General features: G+C 38.6%; 1 protein-coding gene across 2 annotated transcripts in view; it reads left to right on the forward strand.

Annotated features, from left to right (window-relative positions):
* Nucleotides 1–22,384, forward strand: part of LOC124596455 (angio-associated migratory cell protein) — a 49,931-nt gene that overhangs the window by 22,905 nt on the left and 4,642 nt on the right. For both annotated transcript variants that reach the window (XM_047135589.1, XM_047135590.1), the window contains exons 3-5: nt 2,319–2,446; nt 7,444–7,581; nt 18,675–18,819. In XM_047135589.1, coding sequence (XP_046991545.1) covers nt 2,319–2,446; nt 7,444–7,581; nt 18,675–18,819 — 411 coding nt within the window. The remainder of the gene's footprint in view (nt 1–2,318; nt 2,447–7,443; nt 7,582–18,674; nt 18,820–22,384) is intronic.

Consider the following 22,384-nt stretch of genomic DNA (forward strand, 5'->3'; position numbering starts at 1 on the left):
TGTTGCGATTGGATTGTTTGGAGCAGTATACATAGTGGAGGAAGAGCAGAGATGCCAATAGTAATTGTCATGTGTACATCTACACAGTAATCACATGCTTAAAAATGAACAATATCCCAAAACAAGTGTTCATATGCATGCAATACAATGCTTGAAGCAGTAAAAATCAGCAAATTGAGATGCTGCTATACAGGTACACAAGAGTTATGTAACCATTCTTTGACAGTTGTGGACCTCAGCTAAAGCTCTTTTTGGTGGAGGCAAGCATGATAATTTATCCGAGAAGGCAGGTTATGCATTTATTTTCTTTTTTTGGGCACTGTACGCGTACTTTTCTGTTAGACATTCGTTGCATGTCATGTGGTTCTAGAGTGACTACAGGAGTGAGGAACAGTTGCTGTTCGTGAGCAGAAAACTCAGATATTAATTTATTCTACATCTAATATCAAATAGTAAAAAGATTCGTGAGATTGCTGTCGCAATTGCAAACAGTAGCCTTGAATGTTGAAACATATACAGATACTGCAAATTTACAAATTATTCAGTCTTCAGTACAATAAATTTTCAGTAGATCATGTCCTTAGCCACTATGAAAGTCTGTAAATATTATTCAACAAGCAAACACGCAAAATGAGCTCAGTGCGTGAATGTTCAAATATAAGTACTTCTGCAGCTGGAGCTCTGGAGAACAAATGCTTGCTTCTCATTGGTTGTGGCATAATCGTTTGTGTCGTTTGTGGCATAATCATTTGTGTCGTTTGTGGCAGAGCCCTCGTGCCATGGTGCTGGCTGTAGGAAATGCAGTGGCACAAGCTGGCGGTGTGCGTATTTGAAAGTGTGGAACAGATAGCAGCCGATATCACACTTTCCAGCTTGAAAGCCTTCTTTTCAACAAGTTCAAGTCCAGGACTAAGTATGTTAATGTGATTACATAGCATGGTTTGCGATCTCAAAGTATGTATAAGGAGTGAAACAAAATTCATGTTTATAACAGTATGCTGTTTCGATTAAGATATTTCTTTATACTTCACTTGATTTACTGTCCCATTTAAAAGCACACAATATCAGTAACAATGTACTTGCTGCATCATGTAGTGGTGACCACTCCGACCGCTACACTATTACCTCCTCATCCCTATCACCATAGTAATAACAAGGACAGAAATGGTTTGTCTAGAACGAGACTATGAGAGCTCCTCAATAAAACTGACTCTGTGTTTCTGAGCGATGTGGGAAAACAGTGGATTCGTATTTGGGAGGATATACGTTCAAATACTCATCCAGTCATCCAGATTTAGATTTTCTGTGATTTCCCTAAATGATTCCTTTGAAAAGGCTTGAGCCATTTCCCTTCCCGTCTTTCCCAATTGAGCTTGTGGTCCACCTCTAATGACTTCATCATTGAGAGAACATTAAACCTTTATTGTCCTTCCTTGATTTTTGACTAAATGCTTGGTTTTGTAGCTTCAATAAAGTAGACAGCAACACGTTCCACCCCTGTTTTTATATTCTGTGTGGCAAAGACTTATTGTGCATTGCATGAAAACAAGGAGCATGTGAAGAAATGAGAATGTCACATCCTGGGCTAGTACAAATAATCATCAGCAATTCAAGAATGGAATCTTTTAAATAAAATCTTGGCACTGCAGTAATTAGGTTATGAGAAGCACAAAAATAAAGCCTGGTTGATGTCAGAAGTCAAGAAGCCATGAAGGATAAAAAACTGCATGCTAAGACCTCCGTCAGAATATACCCAAAGGATCAGAATAGCATTGTCAGCTCAGAGAAGCAAGTATAATTCTTTGTGAAGAGAAGAGGAAAATATCTATAGAAAATACAAGAAATGAAAGTGTATATAATATGAGGAAAAACTACTTCTGGAACTTTAAGAACATAAATTACTGGTTTCAAATTAACATTCAAAACAAGCCAATGGTTATGTACTCATGAGTGCTGGAAACATCATTGAAAGAGTTATTTAAAATTCTTTCTTAATATCAATATTAGGAGGGTAAGCCATATATAGAGAAACTTCTCCAACAGGTTGGTAGGCTAATGGAACAATGTAAAGGGAAGAGTGACTTTTTGGTTGATATGTTTTGGGACACCCTGTGTTTAGCTGTTTTTGCTTCTCGCATTCAGAAATCCATACAGTAGAATTTCCTTTAATTTGGCATCAGCTTTACATTTCAAAGTTGAGGAATACCCAAAATTATGGGTTACAAATAATTTTGTTACTGAGTTTGTAATTATTTATCATCCAAGTCTTCTTTTTGGATTGGGCACCTGTTCCTTCGAGTAATATATTTTTCTTTCAGGTTCTGTATTCTGTTGTGACATTGAACCAAAAGAATCCAAGCTCGTGATAACAGGTGGACAAGATGAAAAAGCATATGTGTGGAACACAAGCTCAGGAGAAATTTTGTTTGAATGTACAAATCACAAGGTAAGTTCCACAGTTATCAGTGTCTCATTGTAGGCTTTTTTAAATATTCAGCAATATTTAATGTCCATTTTGTGCAACTGGCAACATCCCAAATTTTTGCTGTTCCTTTCAGAAATGCCCATATGTCAGTAAACCCATAACCCTGATTCCAATAAATAATCTATAGTTGGTGTTGTGAGTCTTACCTCAGATTAATTTGTTGGGGCTAGTGTTGACAAAACTGGTGCATCTCAAAACCTTCTGTATTTAAATAAAATCACTTATAGAAAGGAAGTTTTATATGATTTGAATATTATTTTGGAAGAGAGCATCTGCTTATCAGCTGCTGAAACAGCATTAATTTTTAAAGAAGAATAGACAAGAAAACAAATTACTAAAGAAGACCCACAGCTGAATGTGTAGTTTTTCGATCAAACAAGATGGCTCAGTAATGTTGAACTCTCTTTCGGGAGAAGTGGACTTAAAATATTTTTCCAGCCATTCAGATTTTGGTTTCCACAAATTACTATGGTAAATACTGGGGTGGTTCATTTGAAAAGGCATAAGTATTTGTATCCAATTTGAATTTTTGCTCCATCATCATTAGTGAGACTTTAAACTGCTGCAACTGGTTTCAACGCAGTCCACGGAAGAAAGAAGAAATTTGTGGGAGGGAAGGGGGGGGGGGGGAGAGAGAGAGAGAGAGAGAGAGAGAGAGAGAGAGAGAGAGAGAGAGATAATGAATGAATGAATGAATGTGAGGCACTTGCATGTATTCCATCTAGGATGCATTTTTCGGATATTTCCACTGACACTTGGTTTGCTTGGGTTTTGGCTCATGTTGCAGACCCGTGAAAGTTTTGCTTACTCTGTGCATGCATGATGCCATTTTACCGCTGCTGAATTTGAGCAAGTGAAACACGAGTCTCTAGTCAGAGTGCTTAATTTATTTTGTGTTACAGAAACAAACTGTGCCTGTGCAGTCAGTCACGAAAAGTATTTTTGTACAAATATTTTTTAAAAAATGCTTGCTAATAGTGTTTGTTGATATATATACAGTAGATCTCAAACACTTGAATGACCTGTCACAAAATTACACCGAATTGCTTGTCGACAGGGATTGCGTACTTATTGTTGTGTTTTGTTTTCTTGTTCTTTCTTGTATTAATATTAGTAAATACTTCTTGTCTGTTCGTAGAACACAGCAACTTCTTAAACTAAAGGTAATATATAAAAAATTAACAGCAACCAGTTTTTTTTATAGGCGTTTACTTTTCCGTGGTGTAATTTCAAGCTGCCTCGAATCCAGAATATATATAAGTGTACACATCCCAAGATAGTGTGAACATAAAATGAATGTACTCTCAAAAGTATGTGTTTACAGGAACAGTCTGTTGGCTTGTCGTGTCATGAAATGCATGCCATTATATTGATTGATGCATTGCAAGTCACGGATGCTATAGTCCTGACTTTAAGCCAGAGTTACACTGAGTTAAGAGCATGTTTCTGTTTGCAACTTGCTCCACAACATGTTAGCAACATTGTTCATTGTTTGCATCCCTGTCTACACTATTGACAAATATTTATATGTATGTATTCGCATCATCTGCTACGGGGACTTGGCAGGAAATATTTCACATTGTGTATTTGCAGCAAGAACTGCACTATGACAAGTGAAAAGGAAGAATGAGTGACATACAAGTCTACATTAATCATACTCAATGAAATAAGTAGCAAAGAAAGCAACATACTCATCATTGGCGGACCAAAATGTCTTTTAGAGGATGTGGTGGGAATGACATGCTGTGTAAACTGAAATTGAAAGATGGTTCTGGTTTTTGTAACTTCACTAGGGTGTTGCTGTAAGATTTTGAAATTTTGATGAATGCTATGAGGCCAATTGTTTCAAAGACAGATACAAATTTCAGAAAAGCAATTTTTGTGAAGGAAAGACTTGCTATTACTCTTCATTTTTTGGCAGCAGGAGATTCTTATCAAACCCTTGCATATTTATTTCATGTTTCAAAGCCAGCCATATCTCAGATAATTTCTGCAGTTTGTGAAGCTTTGGTTGGAAGGTTTTGTAAGGTAACTCAGTTATGGCACTGAAACACCTATTTGAATATATATTTTTATTTTCATACTGGAATTAAATTAGCATTTTCAGTGAAGATAATTTCTTCAGCTACAGCCTCGAAGTCTGTAACACTTCCAATAAAGTGATCCCCCTGCCACATACACATTCACTGTTGTCTGCCTCCTCCTAAGCACATTCAATTCTACCATGTATACCGTATTTACTCAAATCCAAGCCACACTTTTTTTCGGGTTTTTGTAATCCAAAAAACCGCCTGCGGCTTAGAATCAAGTGCAAAGTAAGCAGAAGTTCTGAAAAATGTTGGTAGGTGTCGCCACAACTAACTTTTGTTGTCGAATATATGTACCGCTACACAAGCATGCTTTGCAGGCACAAAGATAAATACTGGCGCCAAAACCTCTGCGTCAGTAAATAAATAAATAAATAAAAAAGGTGGAAGATGAGCTTTTTTTCCTCCGCCCCGTGTTTCGACCACTGCATTTTCATACATTATCCATCGAAGTATATACAAATTCCGTATGCAGCGTTTCAATGAACTACGAAAATCCGACTGGCAAGACTGTTTGGGATGTTTGTCAATATGGCCAACCCTACTTTCTGAATTTTTTCCTACCTGTGAGAAGAGATGGTTGCTAATAAGAACTTTTATGAATTGTGAATCACATGCAGTATTCTCTTCACCATAAGAATAATACGAATATAAACATTTTGCCATGTATTCTGTCGTGTTTGCTGCTATCTCATAAATTCTGTCTGCCTAATAAACTACAAAAGTAGAGTGAGACAACAGCAAACGCGGAAGAATATGCATATCATGTCATGTTTATATTCGTATTATTCTTATGCGTATTAGTGATACAGTCAGAAGTGAAGCAAGGCAATTGACTGGATTTTTAAATCTAAGATGGCTCTAATTTATGTGCAGAATGTAATGTACTAAAGAGGCGTCTGCAAAGATTTACAAACGGAGAAAATTTTTCGCTAAACTCTCGTTCAGAACATCTTCTATCATACGCAGTCTACTATTTGGTTCTTGTTGATCATTATCAAAGAAAGCAGCAGTGTTAAGTAACAACAAATAGCAGTCTCTGGCCAATGTTTAGTATCAGATCAAAGAAAAATAAGCAATCAATTCAAACCAGACGAAGCACGTGAAAAAGGAAGGGTACCCGTATAAATACGGACGGAGCGCCTGACACATAGCAATGGCTACCTGGTAAAGCTTAGCTGCTAAGCTTACGATTCAAACCAAACTACTGTAGCTAAATCGTCATTCATTCGACCTAAATTGTGTCTCATATTACAATGGACCAACTTTGTTTCGATTTGGAGGTGCGGCCTAAAACTTCTCTCTCCCCTTGAATTTCGAGTCTCAAATTTCAGGTGCGGCTTAGATTCGGGAAATTTTTTTTCCTTGATTTCGAGTCTCATTTTTCAGGTGCGGCTTAGATTCGAGTGCGGCTTAGCGGCTTAGATTGGAGTAAATACGGTAATGCATCTATCTATCTTTCTTCTCCCCCCCCCCCCCCCCCCCCCCCCCACCTCTCTTTCGTGGGATGGAAGCTCCGATAATTTCCTGGCAGCTAATTTTCCATCAAATGATGAGTCTTGTTATCATTGTTTGTAGTATAACATTTCAGTGGACTTGTTCAAGGGACCGTTTCTTTCACTTCGGTTTGTAAACATCATCTGCACTAATATCAGATCTCTTACTCTCTTCAGTTCTATGTTTCTCAGATTTGTACTCTGAGATGAGACATTTAATTTTGTTATCAATGTCACTGACACTGATGCCAAACATTGCAGCAGTTTTTTTTTTCTTTCTAATGAGTAATGTTGGATTTAAATAGTTTTATAATTTTGACTTTTAACATTCCAGAGGCACTCCCTTGCCTGATAGAGTGAGAAAAGTTCCGAAACTTTGCACCTTGTCCACTCCATTTTGTAACAATGCAACACACAGAAAGACAACATGCACGCAAGACTCGAGACAGAATACAGACACTAGTGCTGTGTAACAGCATTTAATGACAGCAGGCCAACAACAGTGTTCCTTTGATCTGTACTGATACAGCCTTAGAACAACAGTTTTGAGTTGCCAACATTGCTAGTTCAGTGCTAACCGCAAACAATATTCCAGAACATGTTTTGAACTCAATGTAAATGGGCCTCTGTGCACTAGAAGTGCTGTTGTTGTGTCACATGATGAGGGGACCTGCAAGCTTAAGTAAGTGTGTGAATCCTGCCCATGGATCACCAAAGGTTGCCCATGACTGCTTTAAATTGTTACTTTTCATTATTTTTAAAACTGTTAAATAATTCCTTTATGTAACTTAGAGGCATATAAATTTACATTAGAAATAAATGTACATATTAGCTGCTTGTGAGAATGAATGGTTGTAAGTGATACTACAACCCTGTAACTGTTGGCAAGAATGAAAGATAAATAAAATAAACACGATGTAGCTGTGAACTCCTACTTCCTAAACAAACTCTAACTGAATCATTCATACAAGAGGAACTTCTCCCTTTCTTGTAGTAGCTGTATGTACCAGTCTTTCATTTTATATCCAATTTTTCCTGTAATTCATGTTAAGGAATTATTTAAAAGTTTGAAAAATTATGAAAATATAAAGGTTTAAATCACCACTGTCAGTGGATCTCAGGAATAATAAAAATTTCAGATTGAATAAGCAGATAAAATCATAGAAGTGTATGATACCAGCAGAACTGTTGTTGAAAATTGTGTACAGTTAAATGTTATGCCCATACATCGTGAATACGTAATCTGGACAAGGAATTGTGTTGTTTCTTGTATTCAGATTGTCAGTCACAAACATGATGTAGTAAGGGATGTTAGGCTTGTCATAATCATCTTGTGCTAAAACTTAGCAATGTTATGCATCCTTTTTTTCCGTAGGATTCGGTTTCTTGTGTTGGGTTCAGCCATGATGGAATGTATGCTGCAACTGCTGATATGTCTGGAATTATCCAGGTATGGAAAGTGCCAACCAAAACTCTGGCTTGGAGTTCTGATGACAGTTATGGTGATCTTCAGGTATGTTCATCATACAACTCTTAAAATTTTTTTGTAAAATGCATAATAGTTACATTTCCATTAATTGTCAACAGCAACCTTATCTGCAGTGTGGTGAGCATCATAAATACTCCTGCAGTCATTATGTTAACATAAACATTAACAATTAATTTACTGTTACTCAGCAAAGTGAACTGTAGAGCCAGGAATATTGGGCACTGACTAGGTCATGTGACATGGTACAGTTATGCTCCAATTAAAGTAGTGCACATTGCACTGTTGAAGCTGACTGTTGACAAAATTAAATTCATTAGAGGTGAGAAGGAGAAAGGCGTGACAGATGGAAAAAGTGACGGAATATGCAAACAGAATATTAAAACAGAGCAAGTTGATAGTGTGCAAAGTAGGACGGGATAGATTCAATGATGATATGAGTGGAATTGAAGTATTTGCCCCAAAGAAAAGTCAGCAAATTGGCCATAGTATGTACGCCTTGACAATGTGGATAAATCTGTTATTTGCCAACAATTTCTGTGACATTATGACTAATGTTAGGAAATAACAACTTTGCTAGAACTATAGTTCGAAGCTAGCAAATAAACACTGACAAAGAGGGCAGGGGGTTTGGGATGGGGGTTGAAGAACTGACTGAAAGGTTATCTGGTTTGAAATGTCCTGTATCTTACCCTAAAACCATTCATCCTACTGGGACATTTGTTTGGGAGATGAATTTGACATTGATTGTAGCCTGCAAGAGAGCATGACATTGTGATGTGTAAGGTTGCAAGCTAGTTTATTGAGGTTTTGGGTTTTATACTATTTCAGTATGAAATTTTTCTTCTCTCTTTGTCTCTATTTTTGCTGTACTTTCACATGTGATGAGAGCTGATAACCACCTTCATTGAATTAGTTACAAAATGATGACAAAGAAAGAAAATACAATTAATTTCATATTAAATATGTGATAGGTACATAATAGTTATTTACTATGCTATGATTTATAGTTTTTAGATCAATACTCATAATAAAACATCAGTCTGGTAATTTGTTCTCGCACCATGATCATTGTATGAAGGTCACCTTGCCACGGCTCCAATAAATTATCAGTTATTGTAGGGGAAATTGCATTATTGGTTTCTCATATATTAATTTTGCAACCATTTAAATTCATTGGGTTTCACCCTTATTTTTGATCATTTACACAAAGCGCTTTAACACTAACAATTTTTTAAAAAAAAATTATTATGAGAACTACAGTAACTTTCTATGTGATGCTATGTGCACTCTACCATCTCACAATTGTGAAGTGATTGCTTTTGTAATGTATGATAGGTAAGTGGATAGCAGGTCATTTGACATCATCCAGTTATTGGGGCTGAAGTTCCTGCACAAGGCCCATCAATGTGAATGACTTTACTGTGGCATACATTGCCATTCAGTCCCTTCTTTGACCTCTGCCCCCTCCACCAACCTCCTCCTCCAGCACACTGACCTGCATTGTCCACTTGTGAAAAAAAAAAAAAAAAAATTCTCCTCTCTATGATATTTATTTGGAAATTGTATCTCAATATATGAATTATCATGTCAAATCAGACAACATAATTTCAAAAAAGGCAGACTGCATTAGACTATTACAAAAATTTTAGCTGTGAGAGTTGAAATGGCCAGTGGTTTTGATATCTGTTATTCCGTGAAAATGTGCTGGAAAAATTTATATCATCTGTAGAGTATAGTCAGAACAAAAGTGCCAGTCTTCATTTATTGCATTGACATACAAATGTGTATTGTGTGGTAGCACTTCATTTACAAGAATACCAGTTTGTACCCTGTTGGTGCCTTACCTCCTTGTTTCCTGAGTGTAAACATGCTAAGAGCATCCAGTATTTGAGAATGAGAGCACTTAGTGGCTTGCAACAAACTTTACATGTAATGTCAAACCTTTACAAAACTTTTTCACTTATAACCCCCACAAAAAAATGAGAGGAAAAGAGTTTGGCACTTGCTACATTTTTGCTGTTCATCAGGCATGATGTCATGATGTTCAAGTTTATTACTTCTTTGCTACTAACTATATTCACAGCACATTTAGCAGACAGTATCCACATATGTCACTGAATGTACCAACAAAATTATATATCATTGCACAACATGGTGGAGGAGGAGGAGGAGGACAGAGAAATGAAAGAGGAGCAGATGGACAGGGAGAGGGGGAGGAGGAAATGGACAAAGAGAGGAGGAAGTAGTAGACGAACAGAGAGAGTGGTGGGAGGCGTGGACAGAGATTAGGGAGGGAAGAAAGTGGATAGAGAGAAGGGGAGAAGGTGATGGACAGAAAGGTGGTGAGGGGGGGGGGGGAGGAAGAGATGGACACTAAAATTGAAATAAATACATACCCGGTCAGCACAGAGTACTCGGTGAATAATAGAATAGGAATGGAGGTAAGCTGCTATGAGCAGCATAGTGAACACATTATAGTAGCCAAGAAAGATACGAAGCCAACACTCATGACAGTAGTGCAAGTGTATGGGTCTATTAATTCCACAAATGGTGTAAATTTTGAAAGAATATATGATTAGATAAAAGATATTATCAGATTTGAGGTAGATGAAAATTTAATTGTGATTGGGGACAGGAAATCTGTACTGGGAAAAAAAGAAAGAAAGATAGTAGAACAAGGACTGACTGAGGGGTAATGAAAGGGGAAAGTCCCAAGTAGAATTTTGCATGTAGCGCAATTTAATTACTGTGAATACTTGTTTAAATATAATGAAGGAAGGGTGTGCATGTAGAAGTTAAATGGAGACACAGACACTTAATAGTAAGGCAGAGGTTTTTGAATCCAGATTTTAAACTGCAAAACATTTTCAGGTTCAGATGTGGACTCTTGACTATAATTTGTTGGCTGTGAACTGCAGATTAAAACTGAATCAATTGCGGCAATGTAGGAAATTAAGAAAATGGGATGTGGATGAATTAAGAGACCCAAAATTGTTCCACATTTCAAATACAGCATTAGGCAGTTATTGACTGAAACAGGAGAAAGGAACACAGACAGTGATTGTTGGTGTTGAGTCACGAAATAATGAAGGCAGTAGATGGTCAAATACTCACAAAGACAAGTCCCAGTAGAAATCTTTGGATAACATATAAGATATTCAGTGTAATTGATAAAAGAAGGAAAATAAAAATACAGAAAGCAAGAAAAAGGGAATAAAGAGATTCACATGAAGTGCAAACTTGCGTGGCAGAAATGGTTAGAAGAGAAACACAAAGAAATTTGCATGAATATGGGAAAGATACCTGCAGCATAAAGGAAATTAAAAAAAATATATATGGAGAAAAGAGAAGCAGCTGTATGAATGTTAAAAGCTCAGATTGCAACACTGTACAAGGGGAAGAAATGGCCGAAAGGTAGGAGGAATACGTAGATGGTCTACTTAAGGGTAACAAACTTGAAGACATAATTATGCAAACAGAAGAGGAAGTAAATGAAGATGAGATGGAGATATGATCCTCCAAGAAAAAATTTGACAGGGCTCTGAAAGGCCCAAGTTAAAACATGTGCCCTGAAGTAGAAGACATTCCATCAGAATTATTAAAATCCTTGGCAGAGCCAGCCACGACAAAATTATTCCAACTTGTATACAAGATATACACATGTTTTTCCATAATATGTCATGATTTCTGAAGTGTTGGTTATGGTGGGACCTAATAGCTCAACTTACATTGCTGCGAGTGAAATGAAACACCAGCTAACTTCATTTTATGACCAGTGTGATTGGTTACCCACATCCAACTAACGAACCATCACATTCACTCCCCGTCATGCAGCAGTTAGCAACACCAGCACGTAATAAAAAATCCACTGACACCATAACTGAACTTTTACCATAGGGGTGATTCCACATCTACATCTGCTCTCTGCAAACCATTGTGAAGTTCACGCCAGAAGGTACAGCACATTGTACCAGTTATTAGAGTTTCTTCCCATTCTATTCACGTAACGAGTGCAGGAAGAATGATTGTGTGAATGCGTCTGTGCATGCTGTTATTAATCTAATCTTGTCCTCACAATCCATGTGTGAGTGATACTTAGAGGATTGCTATATATTCCTAGAGTCATTACTTAAACAAGGTATATACGACCCAGGAGATCAAGGAAAAACCTGGGATTTTTTTTAGAATTCTGGGATTTTTTTAGTTTTCAATTAATTTTTTGTAATTTTGACTGGTAAGAAACAATACTCTAACAAAGGATATTACTATATCCCGGTACTGCAGAATAATACTGCAGCAATAAAACATGAACGAGAGAGAAAAAATGAAAATAAAACTTAAGTAGCCAAGGAAATGCGCCATATACAACAAAACACAGTGCTCATACAAGCGTCTGCCAACAGCAAAATGTGTCAAAGGAGTACGAAGATTATGCAATGCTCCATAACAACAAATTTCCTATGATGAGTGTGACATCACAACTGTTTACATTAGTTTCGTTTCAGCAGTTGTGAGCAGGCTCATGCGCATGCGCAGTTGAGTTGCGCATGTGTAGTACCTTCTCCTGCTTTTGGCTACAGAAGTTCGGCTATTGGCTGTATAAGCAGTAGCAGCAAGCAGCCAGCCAGGTGCGCACATTGTTCGTATTGGTTACTCATATGATTTTGAAATGCATCCCTGTTGGTTTATGAACTTATTCTTTTATTTCTGAATGAATCGTAGGTTGATTTTTGAATGCGTGCACAGTGTACTTCACTTCTCTGCTAGGGGAATCCCCGTTGCATCTAGAAATAAACTTTCCTGCAGATAGAATGGGGTGGGGCTATACGAACTGACTAGAATAAAGCTGAATGGGTTAATACCAATCGCTCTTTGTTTATGTAGTTGACTGGGTTTGCAAATGATCAGCATTGTTAAAATTATCAGTGAAATCCATAGATTCAGGCTACCAGAGTGGAAATAAAGAACTAACAGGGACAACAGGTAAGAAAGATTACTTATCGTCTCGGTGTATCCAAGAAAATGAAATTTTGACAGTAAATTTTTGGCCAGACCGCTACCCCAGTAAGGGCCAGTTGTACAGTCCCTGGTAGCAGCCGCCTGAGTTCTATTCTGGGAGTAGCATGCAAAACGCGTTGTTCGAACTCGTAGTAACGCCTAACTGGAAAATAAACATGGGATAACTAAACCGCTGAGTGTGGCAGGGTTAGTGAAGTTAACTGGAGAATAAGGTTTGGCACTCGTAGGAATAGTTACAGAATTAATGATGACATGATTGTTTGTTAGAACGAGGAGGGAGAAGACACGGGGACCTCACACAAATTATGGAAGAAAATGACGATTCCGAATTTTTATAAAGATTTCATACTACTACTTTTCAATCTCGTGCTTGAGAAGCTGGAGCATATGAATGAAATGTAGAACTATTTCCGGACCTAAAGCTTTTTGCTTGTGGTAGGCCTAATAGGCATTTGATATTGGTACTTCGTGAATTGTATTCTGTCGTGTTATAAAAATGACTATTTGTGCCAAAACAGTCTCGTTTATTTGGTGTGTGTTACAACTGCTGCAATATTAGACAGGCCTATTTCATTTTATCTAGCAGACAGTGACAAAATACACGTAATCAGATCGAGAAACCACACCAGTCTTGAGGTACTATTTATATTAACAGCTTTTTCAGTATTAGACGACGACATTTCGTTTTTTCTTGTAGCAAAACATTTGACGAACTTTGATGAGGTAATACAATCTTTCCCAGAAAGGAAAGCACGCCATGTAAAGCTGTACTAAGGTTAGAGAGAAAAAAATGCTAGGACTTAAGGATTGAAGAAATGTGTAGTGTCTTGTTTGTCTCTTGTCTTTACTGGTTTTATGTATCCTATATTTAATGTTTTGTCACACAAAAGAGCCAGTTATTAGGTAATAGGCAATAAAGAGTGCAAATTCTCCGAAGAATTCTTGTTCTCCCAGTTACAAATAATCCCATCCAATATTAATTGTGAGGGTTTTTTTTTTTTTTTTAAAAAAAAGAAGAAAAGAGGGGCTGGATGTAAGACTGGCCGACTGGGAGCAGGAGAGGCACCACAGGACATTTTTATGTGGTCAGGGCACACATTTTCAAGTGTCCCTGTTGATATTTATCAACACCTGTAAGCAGCTACAAAGGTTTGGATTTTAGTGTAATTTCACAGGACATTTTTAATTTCCTCTGCCCTGGAATATAGTTTGATGGCATCCATTACAAAATATAGATGTTTGAATTCCACAGAGCGAAATACAGTGAGGTGCGATAGAAGAATGTTGTGTGAAGAGGCGTGACACTGCACTTTGGCATATTTAAGACCAAATAACATGTCTTGTATGTTCTTTTACATGTATTACCTTTTCCTTTATGTATCACATTGTTGAGAAAGTTGTGCGCTATAACATGAACATATTTTTGAAAAGTTCCCCCCCTCCCTGTCCTATCTCAAATGCTTGAGGCAGGAGGTGTGTGTGTGTGGGGGGGGGGGGGGCATCACTATCTAGTATTGCTGTGGTTTAGAAATATCGTTATCCGGGGCTGATGCTCGGAGAAGCCTGAGTTGTAGTGGGTAGGTGGATAGTCTCCACGTGCCCCGTGTTTATGTTTAGTGAGTTTGCTGTTTTCTCTTCGTTTATTGCTCTCACGTTAAATGAAAACCAAATTAATAATATTGCAGCAGTTGTAACACACACCAAATAAACGAGACTGTTTTGGCACAAATAGTCATTTTTATAACACGACAGAATACAATTCACAAAGTACCAATATCAAATGCCTATTAGGCCTACCACAAGCAAGCACAAGCTGTTAATTTTCTGTGACCGGGAGCTATCAAGTGAATTAAGACATTCACAAAATTACGGGTGACTAAAATATGTTATTAGTTTCAGATTTCATTTTATTTCCATCTTTCTGACAGTCAAGCATTAATCTCTTTGCAGAACAATGAAGTTAGTTTTGTCGGTTTGGGGAAAAAATTTGGCTGTTATTAATCTTTTCCGCTGAGGAAGTCAATTTATTTGAAATGAAGTATTTAATGTGCGCGTTTTCATCTTCTAGCGTGTATGGCATTATGCCATGATAAAGAAACAAACATGAGAATACAGTACTGGTATTCCAAGAAAATTTACATCTGAATCTGGACATATGAATCTGCACATACAGCCGAATTATGCATTTTAGTATGCTTCATGAAATTCCACTGCTCTTGGAGTATTCTGTGATGTCTAGTTTCTTTTATGACATAATGTAAGATCTTTTGATGTTTTACACCTACGAACATGTTGGCTTCCTGCATCATCGTAGCTGCGCAAGTGCAGTGACGCCTGTTATCTGGTGCTCTCTGGCAACTGCTGAAACGAAACTATACTGTGTGATCAAAAGTATCGAGACACCTCCAAAAACATTCTTTTTTTATATTAGATGCATTGTGCTGCCACCTACTGCCAGGTACTCCATATCAGCAACCTCAGTAGTCATTAGACATCGTGTGAGAGCAGAATGGGGCACTTTGCGGAACTCACGGACTTCGAACGTGGTCATGTGATTGGGTGTCACTTGTATCATACACCTGTACGCGAGATTTCCACACTCCTAAACATCCCTAATTCCACTGTTTCAGATGTGATAGTGAAGTGGAGACATGAAGGGATACATACAGCACAAAAGAGCATAGGCCGACCTCATCTGTTGACTGAAAGAGACTGACGACAGTTGAAGAGCGTTGTAATCCAGACCATCGCACAGGAATTCCAAACTGCATAGGGATCCATGCAGGTTCTATGACAGTTAGGCGGGAGGTGGTAAAACTTGGATTTCATGGCAGAGTGGCTACTTGTAAGCCACACATCACGCCAGTAAATGTACGACTTCTCGCTTGGTGTAAGGAGTGTAAATATTGGAGGACGAGTGAACTGTGGAAAAACGTTGTGTGGAGTGATGAATCACGGTACACAAAATGGCGATCCGATGGCAGGGTGTGGGTGTGGCAAATGCCTGGTGAATGTCCTCTTCCAGTGTGTGCTGTGCCAACAGTAAAATTTGGAAGTGGATGTGTTATGGTGTGTTCGTGTTTTTCATGGAGGCAGCTTGCATCCTTTGTTGTTTTACGTGGCACTATCAGAGCACTGGCCTACATTGATGTTTTAACCACCTTTCTCCTTCCCACTGTTTGAGAGCAATTCAGGAATGCTAATTGCATCTTTCAACATGATTGAGCACCTGTTCATAATGCACAGCCTGTGGCGGAGTGGTTACACGTCAATAACATCCCTGTAATGGCTGGTCTGCACAGATTCCTGAGTCCTCTAGAACACCTTCGGGATGTTTTGGAACACCGACTTTGTGCCAAGCTTCACCGACTGTTATTGGTACCTCTCCTCAGTGCAGCACTCCATGAAGAATGGGCTGCCATTCCCCAAGAAACCTTTCGGCACCTGATTGTATGTATGCCTTTGAGAGTGGAAGTTGACATCAAGGCTAAGGGTGGGCCAACGCCATATTGAATTCCAGCATTACCTATGTAGGGTGCCATGAACCTGTAAGTCATTTTCAGCCAGGTGTCTGGATACTTTTGATCACATAGTGTATTTCTAACAGGTTGCGGGAAAATATTTTGAATGGTTGTTTGAAAAGTGTTACTTTCAAAGTAAATGTCCTGTAACGCATGATGAACTATCTGCAAGAATGTACAATGAATTTCTTAAATCCCAGAGCATTTGACTCTCGTTTAAAAATCAACTCTTTGAGGATGATTATTTAGACAAATTTTGAACCCAGAAGATCAAACATTTATGCCATTATTAAAAATTTTACTGGATTATTTGTGTGCTGTATATTAAAGTGTAACACACAGAATAAAGATCAACATTGTTGTGCAAGCATCTCTTGCAGCTTATTAATCTTAGAGACCAACATTATATGTGAAAACTTTGCTTTTCTTGTAACAACACTATGTATATTAATTTAAACCAGCAACTTTTCCTATTTGTGTGTACACACTACTTAACAGTGATAGTGCTATTGGCTGACGACATCACTGTCATGTGCTCTGAATATCCACTTTCATCGGTTGGCGAAATCACATGACATGAGCTATGACTGGCTTGGAAAAGCACATCTCAATCTCGATTTCAATGCTTCGGAAATTAACATGTGGTGTTTGGTGGAATTCAAATTTATACTTTCTTAATACGAAAATATGCAGCACATATGTTGATGCACGTCAAAAATCTTTCCAAAACGTTTTTTTTTTAATTCTTTTTTTAAGGGCTGGGAAATTCTATGCAAGTGTATAAAACCATAACCATTCAAAGGATTCATAAGTTTTACAGTTCCGAGGTAGAGTATACCGTCATTTAACGCGAAAAAGTGTATTTTTTCCTGGGAGAAAGTGTATTTTTAACCTGGAAATCCAGGAATTTTTTTTCTTGTTTATGTATACACCCTGTTAAAGCTGCATCTATCTTCAAGAGTCTGATAGTTCAGCTTCTTCACCATGAGTTCAAAATCCCCTTTTAGTCGTATTTGGTATAGGTTCCACAAACTTTAGCAATATTCTAGAATGGGTTGGACAAATGATGTGTAAGCAATCTCCTTTGTAGACTGATTGCACTTGCCCAGTACTATAGACTGAAGTCTACCACCTGATTTACTCACGACTGAACCTATGTGATCGTTCCATTTCATATCCTTTTAAAGTGTTACACCCAGTTATTTGTACGAGTTGGATGATTCCAACTATGATTGTTGATATTGTAGGATACTACATTTTCTCTCTTTTTTTGAAATGTACATTTTTGCATTTCTGAACATTTAAAACAAGCTGCCAATCATTCCACCACTTTGAAATCTTATCAAGGTCTGACTGAATATTTGTGCTGTTTCTTTCAGTGTTATTAATTTTGTGCAGAAGGGCATTAATACAAAACAAGAACAGCAAGGGTCCCAGTATACTTCCCTGTGGCACACCTGAAGTTACTTCTACATTTGACCGTGAATCTCCATCCAACATAACCTGACACACACACACACACACACACACACACACACACACACACACTCTCCAATACCTCCTCAGTCGTCACAAATTTCAGTTGATACCCAATACGATCTTGCTTTTGACAAGAAGCATAGATATATTACTGATTCAAATCCTTTTCAAAAATCAAGAAGTACTGCATCTACCTGACTACCTTGATCCAAAGCTATCATTATTTCATGTGAGAAAAGGGTGATTTGGGTTTCACATGATCAATGTTTTTGGAATCCCTGCTCATTGGCATGGAGGAGGTCATTCTGTTTGAGACACCTCATTATATTTGGTCTGACAATATGTTCTAAGATTATACAACAAATTGATATCAGGGATATTGGGTGGTGGTTTTGTGGATCACTTCTCCTACCCTTCTTGTAAATGGGTGTGATACGTGCCCTCTTCTAACCACTGGGCACAATATTCTGTACAGTAGATTATAGTTAGAAGATGAGCTAACTTGGCTGTGAGTTCAGTATAGAATCTGATGGGGATTCCACAGGACTCTGAAGCTTTGTTCAATTTTAACAATTTCAGATATTCCTCAACACCACTGGCTCGGATATTTATTTCAGTCACCTTTTCAGTGGTACGAGGATTAGATTGAGGCACTTCTTGTGGGTTTTTCTGTGTAAAGGAAGTTTTGAATACAGCGTTAAGCACTATGCTTTTGCTTTGCTATCCTTGATTTCATTTTCTGTCTGTCACGAGTGACTCTACACTAACATTGGTGACGCTAACAGCTTTTACGTATGACCAGAATTTCTTTGAGTTTTATGAAAGATTATTTGATTGTAACTAAAGTGGGCTCCATATGGTGTTCTTTTTTTCTTTCTTTCTTTCTTTCTTTCTTTTTTTCATAGTGTTGGGCATTATGATCTGAAATGTGTTTCTAAAAAAAAAAAGACCGTGATTAACTGTGACTGAATGTAATAATTTTATGAAATATTGGCTTGCATGTAGATTATGTTTTACGAAATTAATGTTACATTCCATCCTGGATTTTCCATTGTTTTGTGGAATTCATTAGAAATAATTTTTCTCATTTTCCTGTAGTGGATGAAATGGCACCCTGCAGCTCATGTTTTGTTTTGTGGATTTGCCACTGGTGATGTCTTTGCTTTTAAAATTCCAAGTGGTGAAATTAAGGTCCTTCCCGGATCTGGAGAGAAAACAGAAAGTGGAATTATTATGCCAGATGGTAAGTTTCTTTGACAATAATTTTTAGTAAACTGTTTCTTAGTAGAAGGATTAATTTCTTGTATGTAAGTGATGTTGACAGATAGGTAGCCAGTAATGTAACAGGTAAGATCCTGAGCAATAAATTAAAAAATAATGAGTGATTTTTAACAAACTAAGTAATGTTTGTTTTGACGTCTTGATTTTTCCCCTGCAGTTTTGCCCCCATACGTATTTAACACACACATTGTAACCCCCCCCCCCCCCCCCCCCTGCCACCTTCTCTGCCTCCACTTCTTCCTCTCCCCAAGCTCTCTGTCCACCACCTCCTACCCTCTCTCTTTGTCCATGTCATCCACAACCTGTCTCTGTCCATATCCTCAACCCCCCTACTCTTTCCATATTGTTCTCACACTCCCTCTGTTCATCTCCTCCTCACCTTCATCCTTGTCCATATACCCTCTACCTATCTACACTCTTCATATGGTTCCTGCATGTTTCCCCCCTCCTTCCTTTCATCTCCTCCTTTCCCCTTCGCCAACTATCTCCTCGTGCCCCTCTCCCCCCTCCCACCTGCCCTCCCTGCCCCCCTCCCACCTGCCCTCCCTGCCCCCCTCCCACCTGCCCTCCCTGCCCCCCTCCCACCTGCCCTCCCTGCCCCCCTCCCACCTGCCCTCCCTGCCCCCCCCCCCTCTCTCTCTCTCTCTCTCTCTCTCTCTCTCTCTCTCTCTCTCTCTCTCTGTTTGTGTGTGTGTGTGTGTGTGTGTGTGTGTGTGTGTGTGTGTGTGTGTGTGTTTGTTTTCATCTCCTCCTCCTCACTCTATCCACCTCTTACCTCTCAGCTCTCTGTGCAGATGTGGAGTGTTCATTGTTCCATTCTGTAATTGTAAATGAAATACAGTATAACCCCACTTTTACGTTCCAGGAATTAATGTTTTCCCACTTTTTACGACATTTTTTTATTGTTCCCGTCAAATTTCCTATGTCCACAATGTTAATTTGCACCTGATTTTGCGTCAGCATATTTATAATTTTCTCGCAGTTTACACATGAAGAAATGTTCGTGGAGAAGAAAATGATGCTGGCATAATGTTGGCCATCGAGTAGTGTTTACAAATATTGCGTGGTTACGAAGTTTCTTGACACCAGGGCACTCTACTCAGTGGATTTCAACTGGTAAATGTGTAAAAGTTGGAACAATTTGTGCTGTATCTCCCGCCGCTGCCACGCTCTACTTGGTGTGGTGGCTGATGGGAGTAACTAGAGTTGTTCAAATAAAGATAACGTGATCAATCACAACCACTTAAAAACTGTCTCAACAGTGCAAACACAGTTTCGTGATTGTTCTGATCATTGTGACACCTTTGTCGAACCGTATATGACGTATTTTGGCATTTGGCCACTTGTAGCACTTTGTGTTTCTCAAATGTTTTTAGTTTAAACACAGCACAGTGTGAGTAATTTTGTGTGTGTGTGGGGGGGGGGAGGGGGGGGGGGGTTCCACATAACTGAGGAGGCACAGTTCCTGATAACCTGTTGAATACAATGCAACAGGCGCAGAATAACATATATTCAAACACCACACAAAAGGTACATATTTGCCCTCGACATACTGAAAAACTTCTCAAAATGCATCTTGCTAAACATGAAAAAATATGTAGCTAGTGCAGGATCTCATTTTTTAAATAATGAATGACAGCTGCAGGCTTTCAGAAACATCGATTATAACATACTACTTCCCAGACAGTTATCAGTTCCAATTACATCAGCAGGTTTTATTAGATAATAAACAAGTTCCTGATAAGTCTTTCGATGCCTTTTATGTGCATATCTCATACATAAAGTGCGAAAATGCAAGGAGGTATCCTATACATAGCTTGTCCTGCTTAAAATGTTATTTCCCATGTTTTACATTTTCCCGCTTTTTAAACCTTTTTTTTATTTTTTAATTCGCTTCAAAAGTGTAAAAGGGGGATTTTACTGTAATATAATCTGTCTTTGCAGTGCCCTATCCAAAAAATGCCATTCCCAGTATTCGAGACCACAGCATAGCAGTTACAAACTGTTTACACAAGAGAATTATGCAAATGAAAAAGCACATCTGTAGGTACGTCATCCACCTTAAGAAAAATAATATACAATGTACGCTGTTGACTGATATACAGGACTGTTCTAAATGATGGACTCATTTTCAAAACTTTGTATTTATTCAAGTTAAAGTCCAAAATGAACAAGCATTATATCTGTGAAAAGTAGTAGTTTCAAAGTTTTTTCATGATGTTTGATATCAGTTTAATAAATTTAATAATTTCTAATTAATTAGTTTTTAACAATTATTTAATAATTAGAAATGTGATAAATGTTCAACGTGGCCACCTTCGGCTGTATGCCAAACATCTTTGCTAGCACATAACCACAAAATGTGAGATGCTTCTATTTGTCACTGGAGTTGACAGCCTGCACAAGTTGTAATCGGTAGGGCATGTACAGCAAATGACATCTCAGAACTTTCCATACAGTTGGTAGGGGTATTCCAAGTTCTCAACTGACCCTATTGGTAGACTTACTGGGACTCCGCACAAAACTTTCTTGATTCCGTCTGACATCATCCTCTGTCACATGCGGTTGGCCTGTGCTTTTTCCTTTGCACTCACTCCCAGTCTGTTTATACTGCTTAAACCAATAGCTAATGGTTTTGTGAGTTGGTGGTTGAATACCAAATTTGGTACGGAATGCCCGCTGTACCACAATTTGCAACTCACTTTTTGCAAACTCAAGAACACAGAAAACCTTGTGCTCCACAGTTGCCATCTCACCCACAACTGACATTGAAACAGAATGACGGCCATATGCCGCGCGATCTCTACCGGCTGCTTCTGAAACCATCACCGCCCACCACCGCTGCCCGCCAAAATCTTTCTAACGTATTCTTTTCATTGGTATAAAGCTTGTTCATTTTGGATTTGTACTTGATTACATATGAATTTTTGAAAATGAGTCCATCATTTAGAATAACCCTATATTTGTTTATACATATTTGTAGATATCCTGTGGTTGCCTTGGCATGATATGAAGCCAGAGAGTTGAAATGGGTGTGGCACTTCTGCACGTGCCTGCCTTATCTAACTAGATGTTGCTGAGTTGCAGATAGGCACAACAAAAAGACTGTCACAGTATAAGGTGCCAACCGACAAGGCCTTTGTCAAAAACAGGTGACGCACCCACGTAAACCCAACTCACACACATGGCTGCAGCCTCTGGCAGCTGAAGCCACACTGTGAGCAACATCCTCTCCTCCCCCATCTCTCTGTCCGTCCTCTCCTCCCCCATCTCTCTGTCCATCCCCTCTCTCTGTCCATCTTATTTCCCTCTCTTTGTCCATCTGCTTCTCCTCCTCTCTGGCCATCCCCTCCACCTCTCTCCATCTCCTTCTCTCAACATCCACTTCTATATTCCCTCTCCCCCACCTCTGTTTCCTGGCCCCTCTCCTCCCTCTCTCCTCTTCCCATCTCGCTACACCCTCTCCCCTCCTTCCCACCCCCTCTGTCCTCCCGCAGCTGTGCCCATCCGCACATATAGCCCCTGAA

Source organism: Schistocerca americana, chromosome 2 (assembly GCF_021461395.2).
Source record: "Schistocerca americana isolate TAMUIC-IGC-003095 chromosome 2, iqSchAmer2.1, whole genome shotgun sequence".
In the NCBI taxonomy this organism is placed as follows: domain Eukaryota; kingdom Metazoa; phylum Arthropoda; class Insecta; order Orthoptera; family Acrididae; genus Schistocerca; species Schistocerca americana.